Source organism: Schistocerca nitens, unplaced genomic scaffold (assembly GCF_023898315.1).
Source record: "Schistocerca nitens isolate TAMUIC-IGC-003100 unplaced genomic scaffold, iqSchNite1.1 HiC_scaffold_466, whole genome shotgun sequence".
In the NCBI taxonomy this organism is placed as follows: domain Eukaryota; kingdom Metazoa; phylum Arthropoda; class Insecta; order Orthoptera; family Acrididae; genus Schistocerca; species Schistocerca nitens.
In genome coordinates this window covers 3,294,378-3,311,334 of record NW_026045999.1, presented here as the reverse complement: position 1 = coordinate 3,311,334, position 16,957 = coordinate 3,294,378, and the positions used below count along the sequence as shown (strand labels likewise).

Here is a 16,957-nt window from a genome sequence, read left to right as displayed (position 1 = left end):
AGCAAGTATGGTGGGTCTGACACACCGGTGTCAATGTGTTCTTTTTTCCATTTCCAGGAGTGTTTATATATATATATATATATATATATATATATATATATATATATTTAATTGGGTGATTCTTTTTGATACATCCTATATATTTACACTCTAGACAGCACCACGAAGAAATTACCCCAGTGTGAAGGAAGTCGGTAGATGTGATGTACGCGTAGAGGCAAACAAATGATAACAATTGCAGGAAAGTAGGTGATAAATTCAGTGACTTCCCTTAGCACAGTAGTGGAGAGAGGTGCACCATATCATCTTTTCAGATGAGTCTCAGTGCTCCATAGAAAATCTCGATGGGTGTATCTGTACATGGAGGCTAAGTGGAGAATGAACATTGCTATGGGGTACTACAGTGTACACAGCATGATCACTTCTGGTTCACATAGTTGGTAATTTGCAGAAGGCATTAAATTTCCAATGTGTTAAGGCCTTTAACATCTGGTCTGATGTTGCCAAGGAACGTGCACGGTGTCACTTGGCAGCCACTACAATTTGTGAAATCTACCATAGGGCTGAAGCAGCACGGGAAGTAGTTCTCGTATGTCATCCCAGCTCACTTCAATAAGATGCTCGGCCTTGTTAGAGCCATTGTTGCTGCCAGAGGTGGCAGCACTGTACAATAAATTCCTTGCCTTTTATAGTCCATCTATGTACAAGGTGCTGCCCAAAATATCCAAGAATTAAATTGTACTGGTCAAATTAATAACAGTACTGCAGCACAAAGTTCTGTCATATTTAGCACACCCAGTTATGACTTGTAGGGGTGCACGACAGGACATATTTCAGTGCTTTTGCAAATTGTGGAATGAATAATGTGAAAGAACAATGGATTTGCATCAAATTGTGTTTCAAGTTGAAGGACTGCAGCTGAAGCCCAATGCTTGCTGACAGAGGTATTCGGTGACCACTAGAGATGGGTCGAACTCGTTCATTCCCGTGAACTACTTCATTCATTTCACTCTTTGCAGTGAAGCGTTCAAATGAAGTAGTTCATTCATGAAGTACGGAAGCCTGGCGAAGTTGCCCAGTTCGCCGCTCAGCTGCGGCTACGCTCGCTCGTACAATAAAGCTTCGTAATACTTCATAATTTTACCAACTGATGGCCGAACTATGCAGTAACGTGCACGCAACGTTTTACGCTCTTATAGCGTCTGAGTTACGTAGAGCATGGTCGAAGGGGACAAAGGAAAGATAAACAGAGAAGCCTGTCACATATAAAGAGGGTATTACATTTAATCTTGCTTGACATTTTCTCATGAAGCGCTCAAAAAAGTCTTTATCTACCAAATGAAACATTATTTGTTGTATTCATGGACTGAAAACTAGGGCTACCAATGAAATGCAGTCCAATTTTATGTTCCTTTTAAAATTTAATCCAAAATAGAATGAGTATGTTTACCACCATCACAAACTCTATATACCTACGTTAAGTAATTATTCAGTTTCCCTGTAGATTTTATTTTTGTTGAAAATAATAACCCTCCTTCAAAACGTAAACTGTCACCTGTAGTCATTGATACAATTTCAGGTAAAATCCCTCTTTCTGTGTTATTAACAAACCTTTTATTTTCATGTCGGCCGCCGATGTCGTGGGAGAGGAAGAGGGAAAGCGAGCGAGTGAACTAGCAAAAAGTGAGGGGTGTGCTATCTGTGAAGAGTTTGAAGTACCAGTTCATTGAAATTGAATGGTTAGTTCGCACTTCACTGGAGTGAAGCGTTCATCTGAACGACTCATTCACGAGCTCCGCATCACTAGTGACCACAGAGTCAAGCAAGAACACGCGAGTGGTTCAAGTGCTGGGCTGAGAATCTGTGAAAGATGACGAACATTCTGGTCGGCCGTCAATATGCACAACACCGGAGATGATTGTTAAAGTGCATCATGTGATTCATGAAGACAATTCACAACGTTTGTAACAGACCTGGGGTGTCATACAGTACATATCAATGAATTCTAGCTGATGAACTGAGCACGAGACAAATTGCAGCAACGTTTGTGTCTCGCTTTCTCAGTACTGACCAACAAAACCTCAGCATTTAGACCTGTACTGAGCTGCAACAAAGAGTTTCAAAGCGTCCGTAATTCTTATCTAGAATTGCCACAGGTGATGAATGTTGGGTCTACAGTTATAACCCTGGAATGAAGCAGCAATCATAACAAAGGAAAAAGTCTCTCCTCCAAGGGCGAAAAAAGCTCAATAAGCCCACAGCAACATGAAGTCAGCACTGATCTTTTTTCTTTCTGGCATTCAGGAAATACTCCACAGAGTTTGTTCCACCTGGTCAGAGTACCAGTGGGCACTTTCACTGTGATGTTTTGAGGCTGCTGAGGAAAAATATTTGGCGCAAATGGTCAGAGCTGCGTGGAGGGGGGGGACACTGGTTGGCACACCATGACAACACACTCACGCACTTCTCATCCATTGTGGAGGAATTCCTGGACAAAAACAGGATGGCAATAGTCCCCCGCCCTCCTTAATTGCCAGACTTCTCCCTGTTCCTGAAGATGAAAAACGCTTTGGAAGGACGACATTTTGACTCAACTGAAATAATACAAATATGTGCTATACAGGCTTTTAAATAACAATATACGGATTTTCAATTAAACTGACTGCTAGAAAAAAAAATGCGGTGTTGTGCTGTGAAAATGTGCAGATTTGTTTTCTTTCTCACAGCTAGTTTTAACTATGATATCAGTGCATTTAAACCATTACACAAACTGTTTCTATCATATAGACTAGACTCTCGCTAATCCAGCCATTCCAGGCACATATGGGTGCTGGATTAGCAGAAGTGCCGGATTATTGAGTGTCTGAAATTTATATTACTCATTTACTTTGTTTTTTATTTATTTTGAAAACAGAGGGGATATAGTGTACTACACTTTATTAAACTGAAGGATACAATTTTAAAACATAGATGATATGCTTTATTAAATCCACAAACACATTACTTTTCAAAGAAAACTTAGCCCTTGAGTGTATACTGTACATAATTATACAGTTGTATCACTCACTATGAAACATGTCCCTAATTTTTAACTGTCACAATGATGACACACAACAGTGGCACGCTTTATCACCCAACGAGTTTACGAGCATTACATCGGTACTGCATGCATCTGGTTGTTGCATAATGAACTCCAGGAAGACCTCGGCAGCTTCAGCACTAGCATTGTGAGAAATCTTCATGTAACTCCTCTCCCCTCTTTCTTCATCACTTTCATCATTACTTTCTTGCACTCTTTTGCTCATTTATTCGTCTGTTAAAGTTTGGTCCGTATCACAGTTTCCTCGTTCAGCCACTTAGTAATATCTTGATCTCTTTTCCTCCTGGAAGGTTGTGGAATACGTCAGTGCACAGTGACTGGCTCATCACTGTCACTCACTACTGGATCCAACTCGGGATCAATAGATGTCCACAATTTTCTCCAGCTCTTCATTATGGTAGCGCTCTCCACTTTATCCTATACCTCAGCTGTTTGGGAAACAACATCACATATGTTAATTGCTTTCCACACCTTCAGCATAGTTTGGATAGAGTCTTTTTCACTTTCGTTCAGTAGGGAGACGAGAAGCGAATGTTGATATGACGTTTAATTGATTCCAAAATTCCCTGGTCAGTGGGCTGAATTAGGACTGTCATATTGGATGGGAGAAAGAGTGCTTGTACATGTATACCATCGGACTTAAGAGAAACCTCTGAAGATGACTGGGAGCATTATCAATTATAAGGATAGCTTTTAGTGGAACCTTTTTCTCCTTTAGCTCTTTTCTCGCTGCTGGTACAAACTGCTGCGAGTCCTGCTTGGACCTGGTCAATTTTTGATTATTACTTCCTGATCTTGAAATATCTATATTACTGTCTAATACTTTGATGCTGAAGGTTATTCAATAATAACACAAAATAGTTAATTTGTTATTCACACTGTGTTTCATCAAAATTTATAATTGACAGGGCAGTTTTTAGATTACTGATGATGATAATAATACAATTGGTTATTATGGGAACATTTTCTTCAATGAAATATTAGTGACTGACTACATATGAAACCCACGGGAAAATGATTTTTTCAAAGAGCTTGTAAAATGTTTGTCAAAAAGAGGAGAATCGAGGCTTTCAAATGCACTATGTTAGTATAAAAACAAACATTTTACGTTTCCAACAAAAACTTCAAATGTGGAAGGTTATTCATACTGAAAATTTTCATGTTCTACAATAGCGGTCTGCAAATTGGGGGTTTTGCTCGCTCACAATTGCTCGAGTGCGCCACGCTCGGTCGTGGCTTCCCCGAGTACGAACGCTCGAAGTGGACTACGGTCGAGCGAGGCACCGTGGAGCAGGGAGGGCAGACGCCTGTCAGGATGGCCCACTCACCGCGCTGCTGTTGCCACCGTTTTAATAGCAGCACTCTGTGTCTGCTGGAACCACACTCAGGTCAGTTTGTTTACACTGTAGACCTATACTCCTGGGTGGCAATTTCTAATTGTGACATCATTGTGAGCCATAAGAGGAAACAGATTGCTTTATGCAGTAATGAAATTTTGGAAACAATCTGGAATTTCACGTGAAAACTATGTACCTACCAACTTTCGCCAGCCTCGTAATGAAAAATCACGTTGTTGCTATTTATAACAGCATCTGCTTTATTGATTCAAATGTACACATATGATTTGACCACCTAACAAATTAGAAATCTAACAGGAACAAGATTGGGTTGGGTGGTTTGGGGAAGGAGACCAGACAGCAAGGTCATCGCTCTCATCAGATTAGGGAAGGATGGGGAAGGAATTCGGCCGTGCCCTTTCAAAGGAACCATCGCGGCATTTGCCTGGAGCGATTTAGGGAAATCACAGAAAACCTAAATCAGGATGTCCGGACGCGGGATTGAACCGTCGTCCTCCCGAATGCGAGTCCAGTATCTAACCACTGCGCCACCTCGCTCGGTGGAACAAAATTGTCTCCCAGTTATTCCCTGCTGGCGTAATTACAATGAATGGCATTGTTTTGGATCAAATTTGCTTCGTCAGTCAGAGATAACATTCCAAACTGCACTGAATTTTTTTTTTGGTCTAGCTTATCAGCACCTGATATTTCATCACACATTTGACGCACACTATTTAATGTCTCATCTCTGTCACAAACCAATATCATTTCCAATAATTGAAAGGGTGACCGCAGAATTGTTACTATTCTGTGCAATTCTAGAGTTCCTACTTTCTCATCTGTGAGACAGAGACAACAATGATCCAATACTTATAGTTAATAGAGAATATGACAATTGCAGCTTACTGTCAAAAATACCAGTGACACTGGAAGCGGCGTTTTGTGCAGTTTCCATTTGCTGGACACGCAGCATGTCTACAGTAATTTAAATGTATGCACCTTTGTATCTTTTGGCCTTATAATACAATGACTTTTCAATTTGAGCACCCATAACAAAACAAACTGAACTATTGGAAACTTTTCACCTTCCGTTTCTGTTGCACCTCCGAATGGCTCTAAAAATGTTACGAGTTCTTTTGTAGCGTTGTTGTCCCAAACAGTAAGTTTTTCAGGCACACCTCTCTCCAGAAGCAGTTCCATGGCTTTGTCATAGTGCCTTAGTATATGCTGTAGCATTCTAAACAAGCTGTTACACTTACTCTGCGTTTCTTTGATCTAGCTTGTCTATACTGAATTGAGGTCACCTGTTTTCTTCATGAAACAATCACTATCTTTAGCAGCATAAGTCATGAAATAAACTACTCCAAGCCCAATTATTAAGGAATCATCATGTAACATATGTTTCAGGACTACATTCAAAACATGTGTAATGCATGCATAATGCTGAAAGGATTGCAGTGCCTTGCATACATTAACACCTTCAACAGTGGCAAATGAAATCTTATTAAAATGGTGGGGATTTACTCCTAACAATTTGAATAACGTTTCCTCAATGTAGTTCTTAATAAATTCTACATACTTTTTTTGCTTCTCAGAAAAGTAATTTTGCCATATTTCACAGTGCCTAATCTCAATAAGCAAAGCCCACAGTACTAGATTGGTAACACATTTTCGGATATCTGTCGGACTATACACCCACTGTACATCCACACGCATTCATGCCTATGGCCTGAATAATGCTGGACATTATACGCACTCGTATTTCATCGGGTCGTCTTTCAGTATTTTGTACTACTATCATAGGAGGAGGCAAAATGTTGGAAATGTCTACATCTCTCAACTCTGAACCGAGATTTACAAGCTCCTGATATACAACTCAAGATCTTACACCTAATGTTAATGTATACGGACAAAGGTCGCTGGCACACATTTCTATGCACCTTTTTAATTATTGCAGCTTTCACTGAAACTGCCAATGCTTCAGAAATTACACTTTGTCGTAATCTGCAGGCATGTGCCTTCAGATTTATGGTGTCGGAGATGTGAGACGGGAGAGCAGCGCACGTGCCGCAGGTGGCAGGTAGCTGACACCCTTGTCAGTCGCTGATGAAAATCTCTCCCTAACATTGTTACAGCTACCGTTTATTGCACTCGGCATATATTATTTTGAATGACGTTTCGCTTTCGCACTCTCCTCCATCTCGTGTTCGTGCTCTAGGGTCCTTCAGCATGCAGTTAGCTGCACTCGGACTGCTAATCAATTTGAGTGTGCGACGCTCGAACAAGCGTCAGGAAAGTTGAGTGCAGTTTCCCCCTCAGTGCCAAGTGGCTGTATTCACATCTGACGAGTTAGGTGGAATTACGTGCTCTCAGCAATTTGAGCATGCTTAAATGTCAGATGCAGACCTGTATTCTACAATTATCCAGTATTAAAATGTAAATACTTCCAAACTTCAGTAGCACAGCACCATAGTTTCACAGCCTTGATTTTTGTTTTTCCAGAAACATGATCTGCAGTCAGTTTGTGCTTTGCTACCATAAGTAAGAGGTATAAATTAAGTAGAATGTGTAAGTAGGAGGTTCAAGTAAGTAAGTATAAAGTAAGTAGAGTGTATGAAATGTACACTTCATGCGGGAGCCAGTAAGGGCCTAGCTGTGAACTTCTACATGTTTCATCATTCAAATACTATGTTGTAGTCGTGTAAAGTAATATTTTAGTCTTCCACAAGTGAGCTTTGTGAATTTTTTAAATAAGTGTAAGTTACTGGTATGTGTCAGACCATGATGTTCTAAGGTATCATCAAAAAGGGAACACTGCGTGTCAATAAAAATGACGAATTCAAAAATCATTTGCTGCAGTGTTGTGTACTTTAACAAATGTTCATCGAGTCCACTAATTGCACGAAGACAATCCAAGAAGAGTGGCTATAGGCCTTCCAAGGTGCAGTTCTAGGTCATACATTTACACACTTCTGAAGTTTCTTGTAGGGGTAACACTGTCATCTGGGATCGCCTACAATCAACCAATTAACCCATTCTTAATTTAAGAGGTAAATGATGGTTCTGCAAGCCAAGAAAACTTTATTAACACCTTGTATAATTACTACAGGTAAATACATAATGGAAACTTTAGATAATAAAAATAAAGAACACGACATTTTTTGTAATAAATCAGTGTGTACAGGGTGGTATCTACAGCTATTAGTTACTGGCAACATTCAAGATATAATTACAACAAACAGTGCTGACAATAATAGGTACTACATGCACACTCTAAGTCAACTCCTGATGAGACACTTGACGACAGCAGCCGAATCGACATAAATGTAAGTACGTCGAGTGGTACTGACTGTCTTCTGGTTAAAACCAACTTTAATGCACTCAATATGTCAATAAATAAGAGGATTTCGAACTATGTGCTAGTGACTGCTAATTCAGTGTATCACTTACAAGAGTTTTTAGACACGGACATACTAATCACAGTGTTATTTGACGAGTAAAGTTGGCAACAACCAGAAAGCAGTCAATATTGATCTACAGCATTCAATTTCTATCGATTCAGCCGCTTGCATCAGATGCTTTACTGAGAATGTGCATTAAGCAGTAATGAAATGTGTATATTAACATAAATACGTACATCAGAAAAATACATTACAATTCACATAGAACATTGACTACTATTGGAAGGAGAATACATACAACTATTGAGTGGTCTTTATTGCTTCTAAATAAAAGAAGGAAACAGAATGAAAAACATAATTGTGAGAATTCTGATTCGCATTCAATTATGGCATAAATCCCTCCAAAATGAGATCAAGAATGTCTCTCACCACGCCGTTCCCCTTTAATATTTATCACCTTACACTCAAAACTGGTGGTGAGAACAGAAGCAGGAAGAGTACAAATATACAAAGCCACTCCCAGGAAGCTACATGGCAGCAAACATCTACAGTTATGGAAAATTAATCTCAGACAAAAGACTGAAGTATTTGGGCCCCCTTAGTTAAGGCCACAGATAACAGAATTTCTCCACAGTGTCATAAATTTAGTCAAAATATTTACAGCCGTGCATCTGGTAACTACAAGACAAAACTTACGCAGAAAATTGCAATAGTAATGAAATTGTGCTAGTTTATAATTTACATTACCACTGCCACAAAGAACAGCATTGTGATCAATTGGGTGAAACAAAACCAATATATAATGTATGACTTTGAAAAAAGTACAATGCAGTTCTAATGCTAGCTACGTCAGAAGCTGCCTACAACTCAAGAACTTGCTCAAATTATGTCACATACTTTCAGAAACAACAGTACCTTAATACTATATTTTCTCTTACAAACATCAATGTAGCGTAAGGTGTAATGGCAAAATGGGGGAAGGCGTGTCTGATTTAGAGGAGACAAGGATCTGTTTATTTATGACAAGGGTATAATTATATTCATTCTCTAAATATTGATAGGGTAATACAACATCAAAGCTAATCAAATACTGGAGAAAAATGTTCATTTTACCACGAAGATAGAGAAATGGAAAAAGTACACTCACACAGAAACATCTGAAAGCAAGCATCTCACTATATAAATACTACACAATAATAATGAAAAGAAACAATCAGTTCTGCATTCTTCTTCTGATCAGTAACACAAATTGAGTACTTTTCACTTTCAGTCAACAAGGCAGGATGAGAGCAGACAATGCACAGACTTCCAAATGTCAGTCACAGATTAAATCATTCTGAGTAAATTTAACAAAAAAAAAACTGTTCCTACACTTACAGGAAAACACGCACCATTTGCAACAATTAATGAGAAAAGAGTATTTCACACTTACAATTACAATGCCCAAACCTTCTTTCACAAAATATACAAACACAGAAAAAGAGTAACTCTCTCTCGGTGGGTTCTCGGGGAGGTGAAAACAGTAATCACAGTTCATTTCCCCGGTTCCACAGTATTAGCAATAACAGCAGTACTAGAAAATAAAAGATTGTTCTCCATCCTGCCAAAACTCGACTAATTTCTCCGTAACTTGTGACAACAGCTATGTGAAAACATACTATCAGCTTACTATATTAGTATATATGTCTTCTAATCCTAGTTACAACAAGCTACATTATGCCATTATCTTCTGTTTAAAAAAAAAAAAAAAAAAAAGGACCATGCGAACAAGAACTATGGGTTAACTTCCAGTTGTAGAAGTAAGCAATGAGATCACAGGTATATGAGGAAGGGGATGGGAGAGGTATGGAATGATTACAGGATAACTCACTTTTGGTTGCACCTGACACGTTTGAGAAATAAGGATACAGTGGAGACAGAAGCGCATGCACAGGTATGCGAATGTGTACCCGCCACAAATAGACTCTTCCATTACATCCAACATGCAAGCTTCTTGACGGCACTACAAGATGGCAAATTGGCATACAAGAGTGTCAGATCTCAGCTCAGCTGCTGCACACAAATCCTTTCAATAGTCATTGCCAATTTCTTGAGTACCTACACAGAATTCATGACATTCAAAATAAATAAATCATTCTGCAACAGTCCAACACTGTATCTTCTGTGGCGTGGAGAATGTACTGCACACAATCCAGCGTTCTTAGGAAATCTCTACTTCGTCAACAGCAACTGGTGGATTTGTAAGTGAATCTTCATCCTGCAACACACAGAAAATGTAACATAGTTTTCATTTTAACACCATTCTACAAGTGTGGCTCCTCTAGGAAGAAGAATGATATCTTTTATACTTAATACAGGTTGTTTTCTTCCATACCAACCATATTTGTTCCACAATCAAAAAGTTCCATCCTCCATTCATTCATTGGGTTCTTACAGACAGTCTCTCTCGTGTGTGTGTGTGTGTGGGGGGGGGGGGGGGGGGCGACACATGTACTCTGTCTGCCAGTACCATCAATGACAGATGTGTTGATCACCACCATATGTGATTACCACAACCTGAAAAATCTGCGGCGGCGGCTTGGCCCTGTCTTACAGAGGAACAGGGTACTACACAAAGAGACTCAAGTGGCTGCAAATGCCTCGCCTTACAGAAACTGTGTTTTAAAAGAACCTGCTGAAATCAGAACAACAGATAATACCATTAACTGTGGTAATGCATACCAGCTAAGTATAACTTGGAATCCTGTTTTATCCGACACGAAGAAACAATGGCATGTGAATCAGCCGGCTACGAGTATTAATTTTTAATGGTATGTCGTTTTTCGCCAGCTGGAGGCACGGCAGCTCTTCTTGCCCCAGGGGGCAGCAGCAACATTTGAGTGCTTGCGCATTATCTCAGAGCGTGTGCTTTTGTATTTTACCGCCATTTGTGGTTCGAATCAGTTATCGGCGAGAGCAGCTTCGCTACTCTCACCTGATGATGCAGCCTATTGTACTGTGGAAATATTAGGTGCAGATGACAGATTGACCCGGCTGAAGACCCAACAAGAATTTGAAAAGGACTTCAGGACTGCAACTGTGCATAAAGTAATTAGGCAAACATTGAAGTTGTTCCCATATAAAGTGACAGCAGTGCACAAATTGAAACGTATGGAGGATGAAAAGCAATTCCATTGCTGAAAATGGTTTGCATCTTATGTTGAGAGGAATATGATTTATATTCTCAATGTCACCTTCTACACAGACGAGGCTCAGTTTCATGTCTCTGGTCATGTTAACATACGAGGTACATTCAAGTTCTAAGGCCTCCTCGACGTAATCGCCCTGCAGACGTACACATTTTTCACAACGCTGACGCCATGATTCCATGGCAGCGGCGAAGGCTTCTTTAGGAGTCTGTTTTGACCACTGGAAAATCGCTGAGGCAATAGTAGCACGGCTGGTGAATGTGCGGCCACGGAGAGTGTCTTTCATTGTTGGAAAAAGCCAAAAGTCACTAGGGGCCAGGTCAGGTGAGTAGGGAGCACGAGGAATCACTTCAAAGTTGTTATCACGAAGAAACTGTTGCGTAACATTAGCTTGATGTGCGGGTGCGTTGTCTCGGTGAAACAGCACACGCGCAGCCCTTCCCGGACGTTTTTGTTGCAGTGCAGGAAGGAATTTGTTCTTCAAAACATTTTCATAGGATGCACCTGTTACCGTAGTGCCCTTTGGAACGCAATGGGTAAGGATTACGCCCTCGCTGTCCCAGAACATGGACACCATCATTTTTTCAGCACTGGCGGTTACCCGAAATTTTTTTTGGTGGCGGTGAATCTGTGTGCTTCCATTGGGCTGACTGGTGCTTTGTTTCTGGATTGAAAAATGGCATCCACGTCTCATCCATTGTCACAACCGACCGAAAGAAAGTCCCATTCGTGCTGTCGTTGCGCGTCAACATTGCTCGGCAACGTGCCACACGGGCAGCCGTGTGGTCGTCCGTCAGCATTCGTGGCAACCACCTGGATGACACTTTTCGCATTTTCAGGTCGTCGTGCAGGATTGTGTGCACAGAACCCACAGAAATGCCAACTCTGGAGGCGATCTCTTCAACAGTCATTCGGCGATCCCCCAAAACATTCTCGATAGTGTCGTCAGACCGGCTCGTGCAAGCCCAAGGTTGTTTCGGTTTGTCGTCACACGATGTTCTGCCTTCATTAAACTGTCGCACGCACGAACGCACTTTGGACACATCCATAACTCCGTCACCACATGTCTCCTTCAACTGTCGATGAATTTCAATTGGTTTCACACCACGCAAATTCCGAAAACGAATGATTGCACGCTGTTCAAGTAAGGAAAACGTCGCCATTTTAAGTATTTAAAACAGTTCTCATTCTCGCTGCTGGCGGTAAAATTCCATGTGCCGTACGGTGCTTCCATCTCTGGGACGTACTGACAATGAACGCGGCCTCATTTTAAAACAATGCGCATCTTTCTATCTCTTTTCAGTCCAGAGAAAAAAAATCTGAGGCCTTAGAACTTGAATGCACCTCGTATAAAACACACGATTACAGTTCATGGAGAATCACTGTCCTGTGCTGAAAATGCCGCTGCGAGATCAGAAAATCGGAGTGTGGGTAGGAATATCATCACAGCACGTTATTGGATCTTTATTTATTTTTTTTTTTTTCCAGAAATGGTGAACAGTGAATGTTGCTGTTTAATGATCCACCATTTCATTTGCCAACTAAAGGAAGATGAAATCAACTACTCACAGTTTCAAAAATACGGTGCACACAGCTAACAAAACTGTGCACCTTCTGGAACAATTTTCTGGGGAACATTTCCTCTCAAAAGACTTTGCCAGACCTTACCCAACCAGATTTTTTTCTTTTGGGGAGCAGCAGGATCTATAATGTATCAGAATCACCTACGCATGCTGTGTGACTTAAAAACTGAAATAACTGCGTGCATGAGAAGCACATCACAGTCGGATCTGCACAAAGTGTTCTGACTTGTATAGCCAACTCTGGACATCATTTCCAACATAAGTTGTAACTGGACAGCAACTTTCTGAACACTTTGTGTATAAGCTGTGAAGCAGGTATTTTGAAAATGCCACTGCTCCTGCTCTTACACTGCTCAGCTGTTTTCATTGCCCTAGGTGATTTAATACTAAGCAATTACAAAATTTTAACTGTATAATACAGTAGAGTCCCATTAATCTGAACAAATTGGGACCGGACCTTGTTCAGATAACCGATTGTTCGGATTAGCCGGAATTACGGTGACGAGTTTCTAGAATGAAGTATACCAAGCAGATAAGTAGTTACACCATGGTAACAAGTGTGGGAACAATGGCTCCCTGCCCTTGTTGTTGTACACTGATTAGACCTTTGTAGTGTCTGAGGTCAGTGCACTGCCAGTTGTCTCGAAAAGCACTCGATTATGTTAGTTACCAATTGCTGGCACGCATAACAGTTGTATTGTATTCATTCAGGTGTAGTGGTGTACGTATTTTCGTCACGAGTAAACGGAAACATACAATGAAACTTCCTGGCAGATTAAAACTGTGTGCCCGACCGAGACTCGAACTCGGGACCTTTGCCTTTCGCGGGCAAGTGCTCTACCAACTGAGCTACCGAAGCACGACTCACGCCCGGTACTCACAGCTTTACTTCTGCCAGTACCTCGTCTCCTACCTTCCAAACTTTACAGAAGCTCTCCAGGCTGTGGCTAAGCCATGTCTCCGCAATATCCTTTCTTTCAGGAGTGCTAGTTCTGCAAGTTTCGCAGGAGAGCTTCTGTAAAGTTTGGAAGGTAGGAGACGAGGTACTGGCAGAAGTAAAGCTGTGAGTACCGGGCGTGAGTCGTGCTTCGGTAGCTCAGTTGGTAGAGCACTTGCCCGCGAAAGGCAAAGGTCCCGAGTTCGAGTCTCGGTCGGGCACACAGTTTTAATCTGCCAGGAAGTTTCATATCAGTGCACACTCCGCTGCAGAGTGAAAATCTCATTCTGGAAACATACAATGTTAACTCTCTAAGAAAAACTGAATGCTTGAAGTGGATAGAAAATGGTGAGAATGTATCTAAACTGGTAATGGAACTGGGTGTTGATAAAGCAACCATTTGTGATTGGAAGAAGAAGAACCGAGTGAAGCTTGAACGGTCTGTGCAACGTCTTCAAGAAGAACACTCTAAATTCGGCAGACTTTGAAACAGTCCCAGTACGATAAAGTGGATGAAGCTCTTTTCCTTTGGTTTACGCAGGAAAGAGAAAGGGGAACTCCTTTGGGTGGAGCACTGGTTCAGGAGAAGGCTATTTACCTGAACAAGTTTATGAATGGCGATGAGTCTTTTAGTGCGAGTACGGGGTGTTTGGACAGATTCAAAAAAGGACATGTAATCCGTCAGCTAACATTTACTGGTGAGAAGCTTTCTTCTGGGCGTGATGCAGTGAAGGAATACTTAGGTGAGTTTGAAAAAATGATAGGAGAGGAAAAGTATTCTCCCCAACAAATTTATAACACTGATGAGACTGGCCTTAATTTTAGGGTGTTGCCAACAAAAATCCTGGCATCAAAAGCAGAAGACCGTGCTCCCGGTTTTAAAATGTGCAAAGACCGTGTGACTTTATTAGCGTGCAGCAACGCTGCTGGTAATCACAAGTTGCCTTCACTGCTGATCGGCAAATCTGCTAGACCCAGAGCTTTTAAAAACTGCAACACGAAGTCTCTGCCCGTATTTTATCGCAACCAGAAAAGAAGCACGGAGGGGTGGTAAGCTGTCCAAAGAATGGTTTCACGGCCAGTTTGTTCCCTCTGTTCGACGGTTTTCTAAGGAAAATCATTTGTCTCCCCACGTACTCCTTTTGATTGATAATGCACCATCTCACTCCAGCACTGAGGAATTATGTGACGGAGAAATTGTGGCGAAGTTTTAGCCGCCAAATGTTACACCACTTCTACAGCTGATGGACCAAACATTGAAACTTATTTACAGAAAACAATTTTTAAGAATGCTGATGCAAGATGATAGCATTCCTTTAGTGGGCAAAATAAAAAAGACCAATGTGAAGGATGCTGTCTATTGGGCCGCTGAGGCGTGGCAGAATATTTCAGGAAATACTCTGAGAAAATCGTGGAGAAAACTGTGGACATCTCTTGAATTTCAGGACAACCTAATTCAAAATGAAGAGGAAAATGTACTACAAATGATACAGACAATCCCTGGATGTGAAGAAGTTAGTGAAGGAGACGTAAATGAGTGGATGGCAGCGGATGGGGCATATGTGGAGAACGTTACTGATGCTGATTTAGTTGCTCCTGTGACTTGAGACCAGGAAGAAGTGGACTGCTATGACAGAAGTGACATCAGTGCGACAAAGGAGAGCTGCTGCCACACAGGGACACAGCAGAAGCCCTCAGCCTCACGCTACGTTATTTGGAGCAACAGCCCACTGCAACACCTGCTGATTTGATGTTTATAAGCCGATGGCGCAACTGTGCGTCATATAACAGACTGTCTTCATTACGCCAAAAAACAGTGACTGAGTTTTTGTCATCCAAAAAGTGGGGATCAAATGTTCGCTCTATTTTAGTAAGTTTGACAACTTTTCTTTCATTGTTATGCGTTGTTTAAACCTAATATTTTCTTGCCAATTTTTCTAATACCATGTTTACTACACTGTGTAAATTAAAATAGTGTGTATGTACAGCAGTTTACTGCACAGGTTTCCATACTTAGTCTAATATTTTTCATGTTCGGATTAACCGAACATTCGGATTACCGGGGGTTCGGCAGGACTCTGCTGTACTACAAATGCTAAAATACATTTAATATGAACAGTGCCATTCTGCCGTCTAATGAACAGAATACAAGCATACAGAATATGAGACCAACTGTGTGACTGGATTGAAGAGTTTTTAGCAGATAGAATACAGCCCATCATTCACAATGGAGAGAAATCTTCAGACACAAAAGTGAGTTCAGGTGCACCCCAAGGGAGTGTTATAGCACCACAAATTTTCACAATATATATAAAAGATACTGCTTTACAAAAAGGAAGTTGCAACTCTAGAATACTGATTTGAAATACTGCAAGACCTTGCGGAGAGTTGACACTCGGTATAGGGACTGCCGAGTACGATTACATGATCACAGGACAATCATTGGAAACAGTCCATAAAATATGTTGGAATAAGCGTGGCAATTTAAAGTGGAAAGACCACGTAAAACGTATCACTGGTGTGGCAGATGCCAGGCTGAGATTCACTGGAAGATTCCTCAGGAAGTGTGGCCCACCCGCAAAGGGGGCAGCTTACAAAGTTCTCGTTTGACCAGTGCTCGAATATCGCTCATCTGTCTGGGATCTGTACCAGACAGGATTGATAGAGGAAATAGATAATATCCAAAGAAGAGCAGCATATTTTGTTACAGGTTCATTTAGTAAAAGTAAAACTGTCACAGAGGTGCTCGGCCGACTCGAGTTGCAGGTATTGCAAGAGAGGCATTCTGTGCCAAGATGTGCTTCAGTGTTAAAGTTCTGAGAGTAAAAGTTCCTAGAAGAATCAACCAATATACTGCTTTCTCCTATGTATTTTATCACAAAAAGAGCGTGGAGGTAAAACTAGAGACATCGAGCCCCCACAGGAGCTTGTCAACCATTATTATTCAACAAACCATTCGTGACTGCAACAGGAAAGGGGGATATGATAATGGTAAAACAAAGATCTCACCATCACACACCATAAACTGGTTCGTGGAGTGTAGATGTAGATGTACTGTTAACCAGACCAAATCACAGAGTCCATTCGTTCCAGAACGCGAAATTTCAAGCTGAACCCTAGACCCCTAGACACAGATGTGTAGTCTATATGCAAATTATTTCTACTACAGTAGTAACCCACCCTAAATTCACTCTTATTATTAACCATGAGTATCAGTAAGGAACAAAGATATCGGCACACAAAGGTTGGAACGTCACAACAAAAAAAAAAAAAAAAAGAGTGAATAATTGTACTTTGAGCTTATCGTTAGTTAGCTGGGTTTAGCATTCTCCATTTTTACAAATATGAAACAGTGGTTGCTGCACATTACTAATACCCAGAATTACTCCATTCAGCTAGGTAATTTTGCTA

General features: G+C 40.9%; 1 protein-coding gene across 3 annotated transcripts in view; it reads right to left on the bottom strand.

The window, feature by feature from the left end:
• Positions 1-7,498: 7,498 nt before the first annotated feature.
• Positions 7,499-16,957, bottom strand: part of LOC126232226 (nucleolar protein dao-5-like) — a 350,086-nt gene continuing 340,627 nt past the window's right edge. For all 3 annotated transcript variants that reach the window (XM_049942519.1, XM_049942518.1, XM_049942520.1), the window contains exon 9: positions 7,499-10,095. In XM_049942519.1, the coding sequence (XP_049798476.1) occupies positions 10,039-10,095 (57 nt within the window). In that variant the 3' untranslated portion in view covers positions 7,499-10,038. The remainder of the gene's footprint in view (positions 10,096-16,957) is intronic.